This window comes from Cavia porcellus, unplaced genomic scaffold (assembly GCF_034190915.1).
Source record: "Cavia porcellus strain 051 isolate PalLab524CR breed Dunkin Hartley unplaced genomic scaffold, mCavPor4.1 scaffold_25, whole genome shotgun sequence".
Classification (NCBI taxonomy): Eukaryota; Metazoa; Chordata; class Mammalia; order Rodentia; family Caviidae; genus Cavia; species Cavia porcellus.
Genome location: NW_026947508.1, coordinates 54,460,711 through 54,483,805, shown reverse-complemented (window position 1 = coordinate 54,483,805; position 23,095 = coordinate 54,460,711). Strand labels below are relative to the sequence as shown.

Genomic DNA, 23,095 nt, shown 5'->3' with positions numbered 1-23,095 from the left:
TGGTGCTGGTAATACTGGCTATCTTTTTATGCCAAAAACTAAAACTATACCCATGCCTATCACCATATACTAAACTAAAATCTAAATGGATCAAAGATCTGAATATTAAAATAGAAACACTAAATCTGTTGGAAGACAAATTAGATAAAAATCTTGAAGATATAGCAGTAGGTAGTGAATTCATGAACAGGAATCAAACTGCATGGGAAATATTTCCCAGAATCAATAACTGGGATCACGTGTTATTAAAAAGTATCTGTGTGTCAAAAGAAATCTCCAGCATAGTGAAAAGAAAACCCACAAACTGGGAAAAAAATCTTAGTGAATTGTCTCTCAGACAAGGACTTCTGTCTAGAACATACAATTTTTTAAAAAATCAAACCCCCAAAATTCAAAGACCCAATCCAAAAATGGGCATCTGAGATGAATACACAGCTCTCAGATGAAGAAATACAAATGGCAAATAAGTACAGGAAAAAATGTTCATCATCATTGGTCATTAGAGAAATGCAAATTAAAACCACATTGAGATTCCATCTTACTTCAGAAAGAATGGCCAGGATCAAGAAAACTACCAACAACAAATGCTGGAGAGGCTGTGGGGAAAAAGCAACTCTCTTGTACTGTTGGTGGGAGTGTAGACTAGTGCAATCATTGTGGAGATCAGTCTGGAGATTCCTCAAAAAGCTAGGATTGGAAATCCCATTCAACCCAGCTATTCCACCTCTAAGCATATTCCCAGAACTGAAAACATCATACCACAGTGATACATGTGCACCCATGTTAATAGCAGCACAATTTGTAATAGCCAAATCTTGGAAACAACCTAAATGTTCATCAATTGAGGAATGGATAAAAAAGCTGTGGTATTTTTATACAATGGAGTACTACTCAGCTATATAGAATGGTCACATTGAGATACTTATAAATAAATGGACACAACTTGAGACCATACTCAGAAGTGAAATAAACTCACATGTACAAATACTGTATAGTCTTCCTAGTGTAAGAAATGGTAAGAGTTCATAAGTTTATCATAATCATGATTCCCCATTATAATGCTTTGAAGACTTATGTGTTATTAGTTGGAAATGGTTTTATCCTGATTTGTTTGATTTTATTATCTGTGATCTATGAACAGCTATTTTGAAGAAAACAAGACATTATAATAGCCAATGCTGATTTAATATCATCTTACTCTGAGGCCCTACCATGCTTTTTTGTTTCCATTGGTTCTACCATATTCTTACTGGATTTTATTATGTGTAGTAGTATAAACAAATTTTCTATGGCAAATAAGATAATACAGTAGCCATTGTTCATTATCTGTTATTTGGTTCTGAATGCCCTGCAATACTTTCATTCTCTTAAATGGTTTTATACTATTTCGTTATGTATGATACTATTGTATATGAAGTTATGCTCAATTATTTGAAAGAAAGAGACATTATGGTAGGTACTATTTATTACGGGTTGTCTTGTGAAATACTGTGTTGCTTACATTGTTCTGTTGTGATCTGCATTCTTATGTCCTCTTTTACCTTAATCTCTTTAAAATAAAAGAAAGAACATCCATTATCAACCCTCCTATTTAATATAATACTCAAGTCATTAGCCAGAGCAATCAGGCAAGACAAAGAAATAAAAAGAATTCAAATTATTATTATTTGCAGATGGCATTGATACTTTACATAGACTACCCCCCAAAATCTCCAAAAGACTCATAAAGTTAGTAAATCAAATACAGCAAGGTAGCAGGAAACAAAAATCAACACACAAAATCACATCTTTCTGTATTCCAATAACAATCCCAATGAGAAGGAATTAGAAAACAATGTGATTTACAACCTCATCAAGAATTAAATACTTATGAATTAACGTTACAAAATAAATTTCTACAATGAAAATACAGTAATCTAATGAAGGAGATTGAAGAGGAAAAAATATACCCTGTTCTTAGATGGGCAGAACTAATATTGTCAAAATACCCAAACTTCTTAAACTGCCATACAGATTTGATGCAATCCCAATCAAAACATCAACAGCATTTCTCATAAATTAGAGAAAACAATCCTAAAATTCATATGGAACAACAGAAAACAGCAAAAATCACCCTGGGTGTCAAGAACAAAGCAGAAGGCATCACAATCCTGAACTTCAGATTATATTACAAAGTTACAATGATAAAGACAGCATGGCACTAGCACAAAAAACATGCAGACTATTGGAACAGAATAGAGGATGTAAATACAAACCCAAGCACACTCATTCATCTGATCTTTGACAAGAGACAAAAAATACATGCTGGAGGAAAGACAGCCTCTTCAGCATATGGGGCTGGTAAAATTAGCTATGAACTTGCAGAAAACTGAAGTTAGACCCTTATTTCTGACCATGTAACAAACTACAATCAAAATGGATCAGAAAGATAAATAGTAGACAACAGAGCCTGCTAGATTAAAACAGATAAAACTCTTGAATTCATAGGTGTAGATAAGGACTTCTTGAGAACTCCAACTAGTCAAGAAAAATATAAAGAATCACATAATAGGATCATACCAGATTAAAAAGCTACACAGAAAGCAAATAACCAACAGAGTGAAGAGACAACCTATATAAAGGGAAAAAAACATTAGCCAGCTATGCCTCAGACAGAGGAGTAATATCTGAAGTACTTCAAGAATTGAAACAAAATCAGGTTACCCAAAAGAGAAAATACGGGTTCCTGATCTAGATCCCGGATCTTCCAAACAAGTGTACAGTGGAGGTTAAATAAAGAGACAAATTATGAGTTTCAGGGCTCCAGGAGGGTCAAAACCCTTTAGTTGAGCTCACAACTCTGAGGACTATGACAAAGCATTCTCTGAATTAGCCCACTTTTATTATGACTAAGACAAAAGGCAAGGAAACTGAGGAAAGCACAGGAAATGAGCAGAACCTCGGGGTCACTTCAAAGACTTCCCCAAGCAGTACGTTAAACCAATTTAGGAGAACGATCCTATCTCCAAGATAACATTTATGGGTGGGACTGAGACTGCAGGAGTGAGATGCCTGCAGCTACAGTGTCTATTTACTTAGTATTGGAGCCAAGGTGTCTTCAGCTGCGGCCTTATTTTGCCCTTTGAGGTATCTCTGGCCTCAAAGGCCACTATAAGCCTCAGCCACTACCAGTGACTCATAGAGGTTCACTTACTATGGATCAACTCCCATTGCCAGACAAGGGGCCCAGGTCTAGGACAGACTCACAGATAAACATAGAAAGCCAATTAGTAAAATTTAAATCCTGCTCAGAGCTGCTGGGTAGTGGTCCCCAACAAAAAACCCAATCAGGCAGGTGCTGTTCTGCTGTTATATCCCTGGCCACAAATTTTTTTCTTTTTGGTACCAGGACTCAAACTCATAACCCTGTGCTTGCCAAGCAGGTGCTGTGCAAAACTCAACCAAAAACTGGGCGACTGAAATGTACAGACAGCTTTCAAAAGTATAAATGGCCACTAAATACATGAAAAACTGTTTAATAATGTTAGAAATACAAATTCAAACAACCATGAAACCCTGTTATTCTAGAGTAAATCTGTTACTCTAGAAAGACTATCTAGCATTAAGAAATCAAGTAGCAAACACATTCTGGTGAGGACTGGGGAAAATGAACCCTTTCACATTGTTGGTAGGGATGTAAACAGTAAAACTAGTATATAAATCAGTATGCAGATTCCTCAAAAAACTAAAAATACAAACTCCATTATTCCCTTACTTGGTATCCTCTCAAAAGACCTGAAGACAAATTGTAACTGTACATGGAGAGCATGTTTTCAGGAGCACAATTCATAATTGCTAAATCTTGGAAGCTGCTTAGTCCATCAACAGATAAACAGATAAGGAAGTTATGGTATTTACACACAATGGAGTACTACTCGCTCTAAAGAAGGACACATTTAAATCATTTATAGCAAAATGGATCGACACTGAATTCATGTTAAATGAAACAAATCAAATATATAAGCTTATATGTCATATTGCTTATCTTATATGAGAAGCACTAAATAAAGAGAAAAAAACAGAAGATAGATGGTAGGAAGCAGGATGATAGATACTATACAAATGAGAAGGGGATCAAGAGGTAGAGAGAAGGACAGGGGAGAGAAGAGAAGTGAAGAGAATTATGATGTGTCATGTCCACTGACCAGATACACACAACAAATATGCTCACTTCGTATCACAAACATGTATTTTAAAAAATCATAGCCAACAATTAGAAGTAGGTTTATTAAAGTAAAACATTTCACTATTGTTATTACTGGACAAGCATTTATTTAAAATATTCTAAATACATACAAAAATAAATGAAGTATTGCTTCTATTTCTCAAGTGTCAAAGTCTTTGCAATAGAAAATAGAAAGGACCTTTAAAACTAAACATTATTTTAAAACTACCTCATATTTATTACTGTACTCTATTTTCTGTTATGGTTTATGTTTTGCAAATTTTCAAACTACTTCTTTGCAATGTACATGTTCACAATGAGAATGTATGCATACAATCATATAATCAGATTTTTATAAAGGAATATTTCTCATTTCACAAAACCTGATGCACACAGCACTGTGCACTGAAAGTCATCGCTATTCCCCAAGGGCCAGAGTTGTCACAACATGGAAACAAGTATGGTTATGAAAGTATTATTTCACATTGAAATTAGCACTCTAAGTATCAGAGATGAAGGTATCCTAATGAAGAATACTCACTCTTAACATTTCTAGACAAAGACATTTTTAAGGTGTAGTAAATCAATAGCCATATTTATTGTAAAAATAGAAAAACTTCAAAGATTTCTCAATATATTAAGTTAATCTCAGGATCAACATCACTGTCTTTGTATACATTTTGAAAAGAGAAAGGAGGATTTAATCTTAAAGAGAAATTTCTCAAGGTTAAGGATCATTTCCAAATTAGTCTGTACATGGGTAAATTTAATTTCTTATGAAATAGATAAATGCTGAGTTACCTCTTTCACAATATATGCATTCAAGTCTCCCCCACAACACAGACATTAGAAATCATGGTTCATGATAAAATATTGATAATGCTTCACCACCCACAGGGTGTCAATCTTACTAAGTCAACCAGATGTGGAAAAGAAATTCACTTCTGATCAGTTCCTGAATTTCTGTAAGTAGTCATAATAATAGAGAACTTCAAAGTACAGTATATTATTCTCATATAAATACCTATTTAATCAAATTTAAGTTCCACTTATCAACTAGAAAAATGATGAGAAATGCTGCTTCTCTATTAAGAAAAAAGAATTTAGCTTTAAGTCCTTATTCAGAAACTGTGTGATCTTTTTAAGAAATTCTAAGTATAATAATTGAAAATTTTATTATCAATAGAACTGGAAAACTGACTTATTGATGTTTTATGATAAATTCTATTAAAAGAGCTCTTGAAGCACTGAGCACTTGATAAAAATCTCTGCTTTGAACAAGGAGAAACATCAAACAGGCAGGACATGTTTAAGGATCAAAATATCCCGAAATGCCATAATACTCAGAAAATTTTAAATAGCATGCTAAAATATTTTCAAAGTCTTATTTCACCAAAAGTTATAGGCAAGTGGGCACAACAAGAACACACAAAAATGCAAACTGATAACTGTACAGATAAGAAAAGCATTGGAATCCAAGAGGTAGTAAGAAGTAACCCTGATGAACAAAACATGCTGGCAGACACTCGCTAATCTGAGACCTAGATGCAGTAAGAAATTCTTGTATTTTTCGTGATTATAACAGTAACTGGGCAAGAAATTTAAAAGTAGGTACCTAAATGAATACTGCAAATAGAACAATACTCATAAGGAAAGAATGACCTAGAATAAAAACTGGTATATAATCTATAGCCAAATCCATCTTAGTGTTGCTATAAATAAAATTTTATGGAAATACAGCCACATCCAATTTGTATATTGTCTATGACTTCTTTTACATCCTAAGTGCAAAACAGAGTACTTGGGACAGAGATCATATAGCCCACAAAGCCTAGAATATTTACTATCTCTGCCTTTACAGAAATCCTGCTGACTTATGATCCAGACATACTGCTGCTAAGGATTTGTTAAACAGCACTCAAAAAATTAACTACAATTATCACTGTAATGCTATTCAACTATACAGAATATAAGATGCTAATTATGTAAGAATTTGATTTCTGACCATCTCTGAAATAGTCCTAATGATTTTTATTTTTGTGCTTTAATATAAAAAATGTATTTCTAATTTTACCATTAAAAAGAGATTAAGGACAGTTATTGTCCAACAGAAAAATACAGTGATGAAAATATTCTATATTAGCACTGCCCAGTAAAGAAGCCACGAGCTACATGTGTGTTGAAAATGTGGCTGTAACTCAGGGAGCTAACTTTTTTTGTTTTAATTAAGTTAAACTGCTACATGTGGCTTGTGGCAACAATACTGAACAACACAGACACAACACAATTTAACTGATACCCCAAACAAAGATGTTTAAAGATGATCCCCAAAGACAGAAATAGCTTTGAAAAGAGCTTTCAGCAGAAATAAACTGAAATCACAAATTTTTCCCATGATAAACTCCTTAATAACTAAGCAAAGATGAAACTGAAGTTGTTTTATCATTGCAAAGAATCTTTTCAATAAAGAAACAAAAATTAATATATTGTAGTATATGTCATTTTTAGGCAGCTAAATTTTAAGCTGAAAAGCAGTAAATGAGACTATCAGTATATTTTTATTGATTACATTTAAAAGGAGGTAGGTAGTTCACACCAAGTATTGTTTTTCAGCTTGCCTTCCTAAAAATGTTACCTACTAAAAATGTTAGTGTATCTCCTACCTTCTAACACTTTAATCAAGCTCTCCTGAATTCCATGTTTTTAGCAGCTACCTGTGAAAACTATGGCCTATTTCCACAAAGTCATTGCCAAGGTTAAATCTTCCAGACAGTACACCTTACATAGCATGCCAAAATACATCCATTTAAACGAATTTGTGGATACAAAGTAAAATCTCACATACATCAAGTTAAAGAAATCACCCTTCTAAAGTTCTCTATTGCCTACATAAAGACTAGTTATATATGGACTAATAACATAAATCTAGCTACATTTTAAAATTGGGTATTACTGATTACATGTTGCAAATTGATCAAATTACCAGTGTAACAAAACATTAACATGAGTCAAATTGAAATTACAATACTCAAAAAAGTGAATGCTTGTTTGAGATACGTAATTACATCTTCATATTCAAGTGAGCTTACCCAGAAACACAGTTAATTCTATATTTTGTTTTCAAAGTTAGCTGGCAAAATCAATTTGTGGCATTTTTATTCCAACACGCCAATGTCGAACATCTTAACCTTTTATAATCCAGCAGCTGAAAGGTATAAAATGTTTTAAGGGCACTTCTGTTCCTGTTTTATTTTGCAGTTTAATCAGATGTTGCAGCAGGAACTTTGACAGAGAGGTTTCTCCGGGTGCTGGTGATATGTCGCTGCTGTGCCAAGAAGGACCGTGCGGGGCCGCAAGGAGCAGCATCACTGCTAGCGCAGCTGACAAGCCTGGACTCCATCCCCAGTTTCTGGAATGCGAGACTCTGAGCAAAAACAAAACAAATAGACATAGATTAGAGATAGACAAGGTTTCATTGTATATTCAGGCTGCTCCTAAACACGCTACATAGCCCAGGTTGGCCTCAAATTCACTGCAATCCTCCTGTCTCAGCTTTCTGAGTGCTGCAATTACAGGTGTGCATTGTCACACCCAGCTGTTTCTCTATTTTAATGCACTAAATTGGTAATCAATAAAAAAGATAGTTTAAAATAATATCCTGGAATTAGGTATAATTGTAATAATAGAAAAATGTTCCAAAACAAATTTTTGTGTTTGAGCATTTTCTACACTGTGAGGTATGGTCCCTGGATACACAACTATCATAGTCTTGACTGTGAGATCTCTTGTGAGAGAAGGCAGTACTCTCATTAGACAGGCGTGGTAACCAAACAGTTTTATGAAACTTCACATCACTAGTAACTAGTGCAGTACATGGGATACAATAGATGCACAACAAATATAGATTCAAGAAAACCGAAATAAGTGATTTATTATTTGGCTCTTCATTGACTTAAAGAGATTAAGAGTTTATTGAGAAATAGAATAATTAATATGTAGTTCCTGACCTCATCTAGGACGGCCAACACATAGGGAAAAGTTCTGGAAACACCTCCCATAAATTTCCCTCCAGACCCTCATAAATTAAGCCAGATTTCACTGACCAGGAAATAAAGGCAAGCACACAGACAAGAAGTACGATGGCATGAAAGAACGAGGCAGGCATGACACCTAGTCATGGAAGGACAACTAGTATTACGCAGTCAAGTGTGGCATCACATACGATATTTCTAAAACTCTGACTGAATGATATATAATTACCGAAAGACAGAAATCAGTTTTTATTCTCATCAGAGTAACTCAAAACAATCTTATATAACATGAAACGCTACTCTTGAAAACATCTCACTGATTCTAAGGATTGCAAAACAAAATACATTTCAAATTACTTCATGCTATTTCTTGCTTGGTAAGACAGAGACTATCATGGAAGCATAATATCTGCATAGTTTTGCATTACTCATATATTCATATAGTTCAGAAATCCTTCATGAGTCTTAAATTTTCAGTTCAGATACAATTATTTATGCCTGCACTTAACAAACATCAGCTAAAAGTTAATGAAAAGTAATGCACAGTGTTAACTTTCCTTTCAGATAGCTACAAAAGCCCTGATTTGTCTAAAATGTTTCCATTGTTCCTAATGAAAAAAGTTTGATAACCTCTGTTCAAAATATCTAATCACTAGTCAAAATTTCAACTCACCTTATTATACCAGGCAGAAACAATGAGTTTTTCTTCATAATCACGGAATTTTGCTACTTTACATTCACTCTGGAAAAAGGTATGAGGAAAATTAAAATTTCCCAAATTCATCTTATTATCCAAAGAGAATCATTTTTTTTACTATCTCACTGTTCAAAGAATAAAATAATGTATTCATGAGGCACATAAAATAATCAAATGTAAATCGAATCATGCAAAGACATATGCATAGCATGTTTAAGAAAGACTAAGATTTGTGACTAATAAGTATCTTGGGAATTTTACTCATAGAAAGTAATTCTGAAACACATTTACACACACACACACACACACACACACACACACATTCCTAGTGCTTTTTATGATACTGTCCCTCACATCTTAGAAAAAAAAATGGTTTAGGTATCAAAACAAAGCTGCACCTGTAGAAGAGTGAAATTAAGGAGAAAGAGGAGGCAACAAAAACTACCACCTATTATTCTTAGCACAAATTCTCTCTCTTAGCCTAAACATGTTACCTGAAAGAAAGATAGCTTCTTTAATAAATGGTGCTGAAAAAAAACAAGCTCTGTACATGCTTAAGACTAAAACTAGACCATATCTATCACCTAAAGTCAAAATGGATAAAAGATTAAAACAGAAAACACTAATCTACTGAACAAGAAAGTAGGTAGAATTCTTGAAGACACAGGACAAGCAGACAGTTCATAAACAAAACCCAAACTGCATGGGAAATACTTCAAAGAATCAACAACTGAAAGCTCATCTCATTGAAAGCTTTTGAATATCAAAAGAAATCATCAAAGGAGTGAAAAAGACAACCCAGAGTAGGAATTTTTTTTTTTTTTTTTTTTTTTTTTTGGCTAGTTGTCGCTCAAAGAACTCATACTTAGGACATATAAAGAACTGAAAAAAAATCAGGGCCCCCAAATTCAAAAACCCAATCCAAAACAGGGCATCTCAGATGAATACATACTGCACAGATGAAGACATACAAATGGCAAATAATATGTGAAAAAATGTTCAGTTATCATTGGTCATTTGAGAGATGCAAATTAGAACAACACTGAGATTCCATCTCACTCAAGAAAGAATGGGTATCAGCAAGAAATCAATCAATAACAAAGTCTGGTGGGCCTGTGAGGTAAAAGGAACCCTTTTGCAGAAGGAATCCTTCTGGTGGGAGGGTAGTCTGGTGCAACCATTGTGGAAATCAGTGTAGAGACTCCTTAAACTAGAATTACAGGTCTCATTTTCCCAGAAGAATTAAGAAATCACACCACAGTGTATATGTGTACTCGTAGTTATAGTAGCACAATTTGTGATAGCTTAATTTTGGAAACAACACAAATGCCCATCAACCTAGTAACGGATAAAATAAAGATGTGGTAATTTTATACAACAGAATACTAGATAAATAGATGCAACTTTAGACCATGCTCAAGGGAAATAAATCACTCTCATGTATAAACATCATATTGTTCCCTACTGTAAGAAACTTGAATGAGTTAATAAGATCCAATAAGTATTGTGAAATGGGAAGAAACTGTTCAAAAGAAAAAGAAACTGAGATGGGGGAAGGGAGAAAATAAGAAAAAGAAAAGGGGACAAAATATACATATACACACATAAACAATTAAGATAGTTATACTACTAATTTCTATTAGTTCATTGAGAAAGGCTTGTGCTTATATTACTTGATCCATTTTTCTTGCTTACAGCTTGTAATTTGAGCAACTACTCTGAAAATAACCATATGCAACATATTAACCATTCTCACTCTATTATCTCGTTTTAAAATTCTGTATCATCTTTTTTCTTGTTTTTTCTCTTTAAAATAAAAGAAAAAATACTTGGTGTCCTGTACACTAGGTTGCCTATGCAACTACAGAACCCTTTTCCTAATTATTGTAATATGTCTAATTTTGTAATTCTGTTGAGCACCTGCAATAACTGGCTCATATAATTATTTATAATCTTGAAATACTTTGATTTTCCTTCAGCAAGATGCTCATGATACAAAAAACAAAAATAAAACATAATAGAAACAAAGAACAAAGGAGAGAGGTAATGTGAGTCAAGTCCCCACCATTCCAGGCAAAAATGTGCTTAGAGGAAAGGGGGACACATAATAGCCTCTGCCATTTACACTACTTTTCTCCTCTTTGTTTTCACAGTATGTGTAGAGATGAACAATAAAAATTAAATGCCTATATGCTCTGAATAAACCAAACTCTCAGAGCACATTTTGTCCTACTTTTAGGGAACTTACTTCAAACATCAGCAGGGAGGCATATTTTCACTAAATGTCACTGAAAAGTAACAGAGCAAAACTAAGAAATCAGATACTACTTAGTCAAGTCATACTCTTACAGAAGTCAGGACTGAGGACCAGAAAGAAGTGATAGTTTCAGATTACCAATAAAGCAATAATCCTGGTCTCTAACTTATATTTCATGCTGGGGATACAGAAACGTAAGATAGATATTTTGCCCTCCAAAACATCTGGACATGTGTCAAAAAAATGAGTTGTGTAATGAATTAATGGGTATCAAGTACATACGTCATTACAGAGATAACTAAACTTTATTTAAGAAATACAAGGAGTGTTTTACAGAGGCAAAGATGCTTGGGTTAAGCCTCAAAGAACAAATGCCTATCTCAGACAGACAGCCCTTCCCAATGCTTTGTCTCACATAGGACATGGTCTGTGCAAGCACTGATAGCAATACATCAGTGTTATGTAGCCTCTAGAAGTATTTTAAACAAAAATACTTCCACCACAGCCCATACCTATTTGCTTAGAAATAATACCAAAAAAGGACATATGAATAGACTGTTTTTCTCTGAAATATAACATTCACAGATGATTTACAAAGAAAAAAACTACCATCTCTGAGAATTTAAAGGCCAGAGCACAGACTTTAACATGCCTTTTCAATTAACATGTTGTCAAGCAAGAAGAAGTATATAACTGCAAGTCTTATCACAGTATTAAGAATGGTGATTTTGTAAAATGTTTTGCAAAATAAACTAGAACATGACCAATCATAAAATCTAAAACATACAAGTATACATTGACACACATACCCAAAAATGGTAGAACCACAGAATCATAAAAATGGTAGAACCACTAGCATACAAATACCTTTAAAACACAGATTTGCATAATTAACAAAATCACTCCATGACTAATACTACTTTGTATGATAACAGACAGCTATTTCAAGAAATTAATTGTAATTAATTTCTCCTAAACATTCTAACTAAGTATGTTAAGAGTTTAGGTGGGAATCAGAAGAAAGATAAGATAAATGAGGTTAACTGAGAGTGAATACAGTATCTCTTTTAGAAGGTAAGCTCATTTTTTCTATTTTTGTGAATGAAATTACTTTCACACAATTATATGTGTGACAGCAGGAGTCCATTAGAAAGTCAGGAACATGCATACGATTAGCTATTACAGAGAAAAAGAACTATAAGGCAGCACATAAATAAGGTACAAAAGCTCTGCTATGTTTAATGATGTAGTGATAGTCTTTGTAACTGAAGCTGAAACTTGTTACAAAATGCTATTAATGGCCACACATGATGGCAGTTAATTACCACAGTCCACAGAATAATTAAGAGGAGATAAGTCTGAATATAGAAGTTTACCTCCAGAATTTCAATTCTTCTCTCTTTCTCTGCCAACTGCTTTCTGAGCAGCATTATTTCAGCTGATGCTGGATTTAATTTGGGATCTAAAGTTTTTATTACCTGTTTGACGGGGGAAATTATGTTTAAAATGCTGAACATATTAAAACATACATAAAACCTGTAAATAAAGTAGAAAATTATCCAGAGTCCCAGGAGGTCATAGAACCATTTAAAGCAAGAAATGATATAAAATTTTGGTACAAAAATGAGATTTTATTCCAAAATCAAACTTCCCATCTCCAAGGTTCAGTACTCATGCAGCCTGCGTCAGTACTTATTTCAGCCTGCGTTATTTTAGTGATGAACTCAAATTCTGAGCACTGAGTTCTTTAAATAGTCCTTTCTACATTAATCTTAATGATAAATTTAAAAATTCAACAGGAATTCAGTAACACAGAATATGTCAATTTTACAAAGCAAGAATAAAAATGAAATTCATATCATCCACTCAAATGTCAAGTGTAATTAGTATATCAGATAAACACAATAGGAACTAGTGATTTTATCTGCAAGTATTAAGAGTGCACAGTCATATATGTAAATGATTATAAACTGCGTCAAAGAGGTGTTTGATCAGAACTTAACAGACAGATACAACTAAAACTATATGGACAGTGTTCTGCTATGAGATCAATTTTGAAAAGCAAGAATTACAAGCAAAAACTGTATTTCCAATAATGAACATCTGTATGAGGTAATATAAATCTATCGTTAAAAGTTTAAAGTTATTTAATAAGAAAAATGTTATCTCCATTTACAGAGGTAAAGCGACAAGAATAGAGGACACTAAATTTTCTCTTGAGTTTACACATTCACAAAATATTTCCTGAGTATGACTATGTGCCAGGCACACACTGTGAAAGACAGGGATCCAGCAGATCACAAGAGACAATGCACTTGGCCTACTGGAGCACATTACAGAATTCAAATTGTCACTTAAGTTAAATCAGTCTGTTATCTCTATATGACAAGAGGTATGGTTATGGTATTTCTATATTTCTTGATTTTTTTTTCCACATTGGATAGGTTATTTTAAGCACTATTTAAACATCTGTACCCAAATAATGTAGGAAAATAAGAAATGTTTATCAAAACAGTCAATTGTCTTTTAAATAACAATCAAGTTGGACATAAAGGACTGATAATTGACTGTCAATTAATTATAGTCCTTTTACAAAATCATTTATAAATAGTTAACAAGTATCTTATTAATTCAGTAATTTTATTTCCAGGACACAAAATTAAGATAATAAACCAAAATAATGGGAAAGTTTTCTTTATAAATAGGTTCCCTACACTCTATTTTTAGGGGCAAAAAAATGTAAAGGAAATAATACTACTTCCAACAACAGGGTAATGACCAAAGGAACTATGACACATCCCATACAATTGAATACTATGTAGACATTATTTTACCTTTCCAAAGTCTGCTCAATAAGTGTGGGTCTCTTCTGTTCATTATTAAATTCCCAGTTCTTATCATACTAAATGCTCAATAAATATTAAACTATAAAGCACAAGGAAATTATTTAATTTTATAATATATATATCACATGCATTCACACATATATGATAATCAGTCATGAAGAAATGCATAAAATGCACTATTCAGAAAATATACCAAGAGATTAGCGATTACCTTTATATTTTATATAATAAGGATTTATATTCTTATAATTGGAAGGAACTTAACTGTGGTAAAAAGTGCCCAAATCTTTATCAAATCTACTTCCTTTTCCCTTCTAGAAACATAATTGTGCTGTTTGTCCCCCTATAAGTTGGATATGGCCATGTGCCAGAGGACTCACATGGAAATACTCTGTAACCTGATAAGCACGACAAGGTGGTGGAGACCAAAGTGAACAGATACAGAGACAAGAGCAGTACAATTGGGAGAAACAGGCCTCACCAGAACATGGCCGCAGATGCTTGAATTCTGAAAAATAGGTCACTCACATTTCTAGCTTTCTCTAAATACATTTTATATCTTTCCTCCATTGCTTTCATATCTTCATCTTTCTTCTGAAGAGCAGCTTCAAGTTCTCCAATCTTTTGTACTATTAGTGCAAATAAAATGAATCATGATTACCTTTTAAAATAATGCATTCTTGAACAAAATTGTTATATCAAACTTATTTTTTAAAAGACCAGTAAGAGAATTTAAGAAATTATTTCTCTTTCTTTGTAATGAATTGTTACCTGAAACTTTTGAACCACAACCAATAGATGTAGTTCAATTATTATCTATACTTTACTTTATCTGGCTATATTCCTATCATTTCATAAGCAAAACAAACTTTCCAATGTAAACATAACCATAATGAAGTCATTGTCTTGAAGTTCCATTTAATCAAATTTGAAATTATTCAGTTTCATGGTTTTAATTCTATTATATTTTATAATGTTTGATACTCCTATATATCAGTCAGTTCACTATATTTACTTTTTTTCTTTAAGTTTAGATCATATCTTACCTCAGCACTGTAAGTTATTGTGGTTCTTAACTATAATGCATGTATCTACACAATGTGCAAAGATAACTTATATACATAATTTTTAGATACAGTCTGAACCAAACTTTTACACATACCTACCATTTTGATTTATATCTGGCTGAAGATCTTCAAGGAGCTCTTGTTTCTTTTGTAATTCTTCATGAACCTCTGTTAGTTTTTCCCTAAGTAGTGGAAAGAGCATGGACTTAGAGACTTCAGGATGAACATTGGTCTGTCTCTTACCTATCATGAATTTGGATTCTCTGATCTTCAGTTTCACCATAGGTAAAATGGAAATTGTATCTGCCTAACATGCCTGGCTGTCACTTGGGTATATACTATCAGGCACACAATGGATGGCAAAGTGTTAAAAAATATTTCCTTTGCCAACTTCACAAGAAGTAAAAGAGAATATTCAATAGGGTGAATGTCCTAAACCTTGTCTACTTTGTTAAACTCTTTGAATGATATTGACAATTTTAAAATATGTAAGTTTGAGATGGTTGCCAGGTTGAAGATTTCAGCTGGCTTTTTCTTTTTTTTTTTTACTTCCTGGTGGCAAAGCTGCATATTTAATCACCATCAGAGTGCCTGCTTTTTTCATCAAATCTGAGAAGTGAAATTATTTTCATAAGCATTTACAACCCCTCCCCACTCTGATGTTTGAAATGAAATATCAGTTTTACTTACATATGAGCTTCCAACTTCTGCTTTAGTTTGCTGGACTATAAAATTAAAAACAGTTGCTATAAAATGACTATCTTACAAAGGTGAATTTTCCAAATATCTTTTTATCTTTTAAAGGTAAAATTATAAATGTTCTCAAATTTTGTATTTCTACTTTAAAAGCATAACACTTTTAGGTATACTTTTTACATTAAAAAAGGAGATTAGGAAAGCAGAGTAAAATGACAGAAAAAGTACTTCTGAAAACAATAAGTATGACATGAACTTGAAGAATAATAGCAAATGCAAACTGAATATTATATACTGAGGAGTATCGAACATTTAAGCTTTTAAAGAGTAATTCATTCAAAATAAAAATTTTAAGATTTCTCTAATAAAATTTTATCATTAGTTTCATTCAGTTTCATGGTTTTAATTCTATTATATTTTATAATGTTTGATACTCCTATATATCAGTCAGTTCACTGTATTATATTTACTTTTTTTCTTTAAGCACTTTCATGTTAACACCAAAGTGAAGCAACTAGGTTTTGCTTTAAAAAATTTAAGGCATAAAATCTACTCTTTTAAAGAATAGTGTATTAAACTGTCACATCAATTCTGCATCAACTAAATAGCTGCAGGGTTTAAAATACATAACCTGAAATATAATTTGGACACCAATAAATTAAAAATAAAAGAAATAAAAAAATCCTTGTAATACTCCAACCCAAACTGTCTCCCCCAAAGCCCATTTTGAAGTATTCCCTAGTAGCTAAACATATTTGTATTAGAGAGGGTATGATATTGTATATATGCACACAAAAAATGCAGCCATGAACAAAATTATTTCTGTTTACCAAGCCCTGTCATGTCAGTATGCTCCATTTCTTAAAAGATCTTTTGGCTGAATTTTTTTTGTTTTTTAATTCTCTATTTTCCTATTAGGAGGTTTCCTCGGTTGTGATTGCTGATTATTGTCATTTGGACTTTTTTCAGGCCAGCTCTGTTAGAATCCCAGTCAGTACTGAGACCTTCAAGTATAGCATACTCTGAACCAAAAGTCACGAACTTAGGTTTATCTGTTCAAGTGGGAGAGACAGAAATCATCTTATAATATATTCTATGATGCACTAGCTCCTGGTGGGCAAAATCTCTGCATTTGTCATGCATTTAAGGATACCTTCAATGATAAGAGCAGTACTTTCAAGTGTAAGATTAATTTGTGTATCAGAGACCATTAAGAGAATTTATACAGCAGATTGTAGATTCTAAATTACTTACACTTTCACCTTCAGACTTGGAGCAATGCTCTTGTAAAGACTTTTGGAGGTCTTCAACCTGCTGCTGCAATTCTCGGATGCGCTCTTTGCTGAGCCTATTTTAACATGACTCATAGGTATTTAATTGTATTGAAAGTCAAAGTCAATGATCTATAAAGCTTAATTCATTTAACTATATATACCTACATATACATACACAAATATAGTTAATTGAATGTGTATATATATATATATATATACATATATATGTGTATATATACACACATATACATAGATTTTCAATAATAAAAGCACAGTTATTATCTGCAACTAATTATAACATAGTATGTAAAATTTACACTCCTTCTTAAGGAAATACTTTAAAAAGCTCTTTTAACCCCTGAAAGCAAATGTATTCACATTTTAAAATTCAAGACACATGACTACATATCCATGAAAAAAAAGTAACATTTCTGCATTATTACTCACTGGTAGAAAAATCAGAAAACTAGTTTGTTTTTCCTACAGTTGTATTTTTAATGAACAATACTTAAGTTGCTTTTTTCTGTTTCAAATTTCACATTGTGTTGAGAGAAAAGATAGTTCACCATTTTCTAACCATGACTTCATGACTGTTGATTTGAATTAAACAGAGTATCACTAACAACTAGTCCATAATTTAACTTGGCAAAATCCCATCCTCTAAAACTCTTTTCGTTAAAAGCTATCTCCATTAGAAGTCACAACGAGGAGCTATTACCTCTCCTCCTTCCTATATACACAAAAGCACAAATAGGTACCCATACATATGACACAATTTCTGCCTGACATAATTCTCCACAGTTGCAATTACCATTAATATGGTAATTATCTTCTCACATCTATAATATTGTAAAAATTTTCTGAAAGCATTTAATACAGTCAGCACTAACAAGACAGTAACATTTAATCCTGTCTTCAGAAACTTAAAATGTTACTCCTTGTTTAGTACTCTTATGTAGTAATACCTGCATTAATGCTGGAAAAAGAGTTGCAACTGTCTCTAAAATTCCTGGTGGTCTCTAAGATCCAAAACAATGAAGGCTGAATCCAAATACCTTTATAGCAAGTGTGGCCATTTATAAAAGGCAGATTAACACTGTGGATAAGAGTACAGATTCAAAATCTCAGAGTGAAAGAACATTCAAATGTGAAATCCAGAATTTACAAGCTGAGTAAGATTTTTATCTTTAACTCAGCCTTCTTATCCACAGAAAAGAGATAATCTCAGTCATTACTTCACAGAATTAGTGTAAAGAATTACTGGGTTAACAGAAAATCAGGACTTTGACAAGTATCTGGTGCATTGTTAAGTACTACATAAATATAAAACATTTGTATTAGTCTAATACTAGAGTATCACCGCTAACAAATAAATGTACCATTTACTTAAGGTAAATTATCTGGAATATTTATAATACCCAATATTTAGAGCTGAAGATACTCTAAGAATATTTATAATAACCAATATTTAGAGCTGAAGAATGTGAGTTTAAATTACTTTCTCAGAAACAAACCATTAATGAGCTAAAGCAAAGTAGAATTTAAATTTTACTCTGTAATCTACAAACATTTTGCATTGGACTGCAAAAGAAGGCAAATTATCATTTATTCTCTCATTAAACTTCTTGTCATTTTTGAAGATATATAATTGCAAACTACTTCTAGATAATGCTCATTAATTAATTAGTACTGTTGTACTAAGATGCTGAAAACTTAAAATTGGTAATTAAAAGTTATTAGCAAAAATAGTTAAAATGATAGTTATTAGCAGTATTGTCATTCTGTGCTGAGCTTGTTACCCTAGTAACCAAGCACCAACCACACAGTCATAGATTAACTGACCACGTTGTCATGCTGTTCTGTATGCGTTGTTTCCCCACCCTCCTCCCCAGTAACCTGTTTGCTGTGTCAACCTTTGCTCCCTTTGTAAGAGACAAATAATGCTGTGTCAACCACTGTTCCATTTATGAGAGTCATAAAGGGAATTCCTGGAATTGGCAGACCAAGGGCTATGAATTGGCTAACCACTCACTGTGAAATGCTTCCTGACCTCAAGCAAAGGGGAACAAAGGCCCACCTTGTTTCTGTTTCTCTTCACTATGTATTTAATGATCAATGAGCTAGTCATAAATGGACTATAAAAATCTGTAAAAATACTAACTCAGTTGAACAGCTTTGCAAATTTCATCTGCACTGTGTCTCTGGGCCAGCTAAAATAAAAGTGCTTCTTTTTAAATTGATGTCATCTTGCCCCATTTTTCATCTTGGGGCCTTTTTTGGGGGTACAACATTTGGGGGCTCATCTGGGATTATACAGGGACCCTTCCCCACACGTTTTTCAATTATCAATCAGCTTGAACTATCTGTAAGTATTTGGTTGGGTCTTTTGTTCTTTGTAATTTGAGTGCACACATTTGAAGTTTCAGACGAGCTTGGCTGCCTCCTTCTGCACCGGAGCGGGACACCCTCCGGGAAAGGGCTTCTAGCCCATTTGTGATCTGAGATTTTTTATCCATTTGGTTTTGTGCTTGGTATATTTTTACTGTGGAGCCATTTGTTTGCTTGAATCTGTTACCTCAGTACTAACATTCAGGTTTCTTTTATTTCTCTTAAACTACTGTTGCAGGTTCCATGCAGCTTATTGGACGTAAGGGACATAATGAAAATTTATTTCCCTTTAGGTCACTGAACCGTGGGCAGAAAAACCTTTGTTTGTGTCTTTCCTACTGGTCTTGTCTTTTGTGGCACTTGTTTAATGTTTTAGTCCTCAACTGATTACTTACAACCTTGGCATGCCTTTATAAAGTAGTTTTCTTTCTGGTTAAGATGTAAATATATATATATGCATGTACACTTACACACACACACACACACGTTTATGTTTTTTAAAATCATATTAACTTTACCAAGTGAAACCAGGTCATACTGTTATTGAGCCACTTAAAAGTTACAGTTTTTAAAGTGTAACATTTTAAGGTGGTAAAAAGACATTAAATGATTTAATATATTTTAGACTACTAAGAAAGTCACTTCAAGGATTTTGTTAAAAAATCCTTGTTGTCTAAAAAATCTTTGTTGTCTAAAAAGCTAGAAAAAAGGTAACTGACTGGTAATAAGTAAAAAACAGAAAAACAAATGTGTTCAGAATTTGACAGAGCTGGCTCAATAAACCTTTACTGCAAAATGTTTCCATTAAAATAAGATTATATTCTAAAAAGTGGGAGGATCTTTCTTCTCCATTCATTGCCCCATTTGGGATGACTGCCAGCAGATTTTGCACGTTTTGTTTACAGTAGAGGAGAAAAATATTCATGCTGCAGGGTAAAAAGCAGTGTGCAAACCAGATAAAAACTCATCCTCTGATCCTGAATGCCAAAACAGTGTTTTCCCTTTGTCCCACCCTGACTGGACAACCAGAGGTAAGAAAGCTCTCATTCAGTATCACCAGTTGTTCTCAGAAGCCTTTAAGGGCTGCCAGAAAACCCACCAATTTGTCCAAGGTAGCAGAGGTGAGACAACTGGATGATGAGTCCCCCTCGGGATTTCTGGAAAGATTGCTAAAGGCATATCACATTTATATACCCATAGATCTGGTGGCAACTGAAAATCCAAGAGCCATTAATATTGCCTTGGTAACTGTCGGCCCCTGATATTAAGTGAAAATTGCAAAGGCTTGAGGAATATTTGAGGAAATGCCCCTCAGTTAGTTATTAAAGTTTGCTTAGAACTGACGCTTTTCTCCCAACAGGTGCAAGCTATTCAACAGATTCCAGTCCCTGTGACTAGAAAGCAAGTGTGAACATTTCTAGGAGCCACAGGATACTGCCTGCTTTAGATTACAGAATCACAAGACCAGGCTTTTAAGCAACTGAAATCAGCTTTAACAGAAGCTTCAGGTCTGGCTCTGCCAAATTTGCAAAAACCTTTTTCTATGTTGATGAAAAACGAGGGATAGCAAAAGGAGTACTGACCCGGAGTTTAGGACCATGGCAAAGGCCTGTTGCCTATCTTTCCAAAAGACTTGATAATGTGGCAGCTGGATGGCCGCCTTGCCTGCAGGTGATTGCCTCAGTGGCCCTCCTGATGCAAGAGGCCTAGGAGTTGACATTTGGACCAAAACTTTTCATTATCTCCTCTCATTCACTGGAGGCTCTCATCAAAGCTCTATCAGACCGATGGCTTCCTAACTCTCGAGTCGTGCACTATCAGGCATTACTTCTGGATCCAACTACCGTCAGTTTCAAGGGGACAATGGCTTTGAACCCAGCTACTCTGCTGCCTGCTGATGACCCCTTCTTACCCCTCAAGGGGCTTCGACCAGACTTCACAGATGAGCCACTATCTGGAGTTCCATTGTATTTCTCCAATAGAAGCAGTCACATCTATCAAGGTAAGGGGGCTGTGGGAGCCACCATCACGGACTCTCAGATTCTATGGGAACAAACCTTGGAGCCAGGAACATTGGCCCAATGGGCTGAACTCATTGCCCTCACTGAGGCCCTCAAGTTGTCAGACTGATAGCAGATACACATTTGCTAATGCCCAAGTACATGGGGCCATTTATCAAGAATGGGGTTTATTGACCAAAAGATCAAAAATGCTCTCCAAATTTTGGATTTTTCAGCTGCCATTTGGATGCCAAGGAAGGTGGCTATTAAATAATCTAGCAGATGCCACTGCCCAAAAAGCAGCCACAAAATCAGTGGGGATTGAGACAGCCTTGGCATTGCTGCTGATTCCACCTACTCTGTTAGAGCCCTTTTGCACTCAAAAAGACTTGCATTTGGCAGCTCAAGTCCAAGCAAAGCCTGATATTCCTGGGGGCTGGTACCAACTGCCTGATAAGTGAGTCCTCCTCCCCGAGGCCTTGGGACAAGAGCTCATCCAACAAGCTCATCAGTCCACTCACATGGAAAGATCAAAACTCACTCCCCTTTTTCAAGATCATTTCTTTATCCCTCGCTTATTGAAGCTTACTCAGTCTGTGAGCCTTAGATGTCCTCAGTGCCAGTTGGTGAACCCAAAGCAACCACAACAAATGGAAACCACTCGTTATCATGGGACTATGCCTGGGAAACATTGGGAAATAGAGGTCCAAAAATGGGAAAGCCTGGACTTTAAGGGGATAAGTGCTTATTGGTAATGGTAGATACTTTCACTGGATGGGTCGAAGCTTTTCCTACTAAGTCTTGAGTCAGCCCTGATAGCAGTTTCCCACATTTGGCCTCCTTTTATCCATAGGGTCTGACAATGGCCCAGCTTTTTTTTTTTTTTTTTTTTTTTCTTTTTTTTTTTTGTCTTTTTCATTTTTATCGGTACCGGGGATCGAACTCACGACCGCCTGCTTTCAAGGCAGGTGCTTATGCTGCTGAGCTAAATCTCCAGCCCCAATGGCCCAGCTTTTATAGCCCAGATAACTCAAAAACTAACCCAAGCTTTTCAGATCAATTGGAAACTCCATTGTGCTTTACCGGCCTCAAAGTTCAGGACAAGTAAAAAGGATAAACCAGACCTTAAAAATGATAATAACTAAGAATGCATTGGAAACTGGTGAGAACTGGGTGAGTCTCCTTTTTGCCCTCTTGCATGCACAATGTACCCCCTATGTTGCAGGTATTTCCCCCTTTTGAAGGTCTATATGGGAGATCTCCTCTTATTTCTAAGATTTCTGAGAAAAAATTAGCTGATCTGGCTAATAAGATCTTGTTAAGTCCCAAGGCCCTTTAGCTAGCTCTGACTTCCATCCATCAGTTATTCCAAAACAACAGCCTCTGCCTGCAGTCCATCCCAAGGACAAACGTCCTGCAGTGAAACCTAGGACACTAGTCCTCATTAAGACACATCACCGTAAGTCTTTCAAACTATGGTGGAAAGGCCCCTATACTGTGGTCCTCAGCACTCTGACTGCTGTCAAAATCGCTGGAAAGCCTGCCTGGATTCATCATTTCCACTTCAAGCCAGTTCTGGCCTCCGACAGCGATCAACCTACAGATAAGTGGACTGTCATTCCCTCCAAGGATTCT

General features: G+C 34.5%; 1 protein-coding gene across 2 annotated transcripts in view; it reads right to left on the bottom strand.

The window, feature by feature from the left end:
* Positions 1–1,642: 1,642 nt before the first annotated feature.
* Positions 1,643–23,095, bottom strand: part of Hook1 (hook microtubule tethering protein 1) — a 92,811-nt gene continuing 71,358 nt past the window's right edge. For both annotated transcript variants that reach the window (XM_003464043.5, XM_063236607.1), the window contains exons 16-22: positions 17,053–17,146; positions 15,793–15,827; positions 15,202–15,284; positions 14,564–14,664; positions 12,566–12,667; positions 8,909–8,977; positions 1,643–7,628 (exon numbers count right to left, since the gene is read on the bottom strand). In XM_003464043.5, coding sequence (XP_003464091.3) covers positions 7,464–7,628; positions 8,909–8,977; positions 12,566–12,667; positions 14,564–14,664; positions 15,202–15,284; positions 15,793–15,827; positions 17,053–17,146 — 649 coding nt within the window. In that variant the 3' untranslated portion in view covers positions 1,643–7,463. The remainder of the gene's footprint in view (positions 7,629–8,908; positions 8,978–12,565; positions 12,668–14,563; positions 14,665–15,201; positions 15,285–15,792; positions 15,828–17,052; positions 17,147–23,095) is intronic.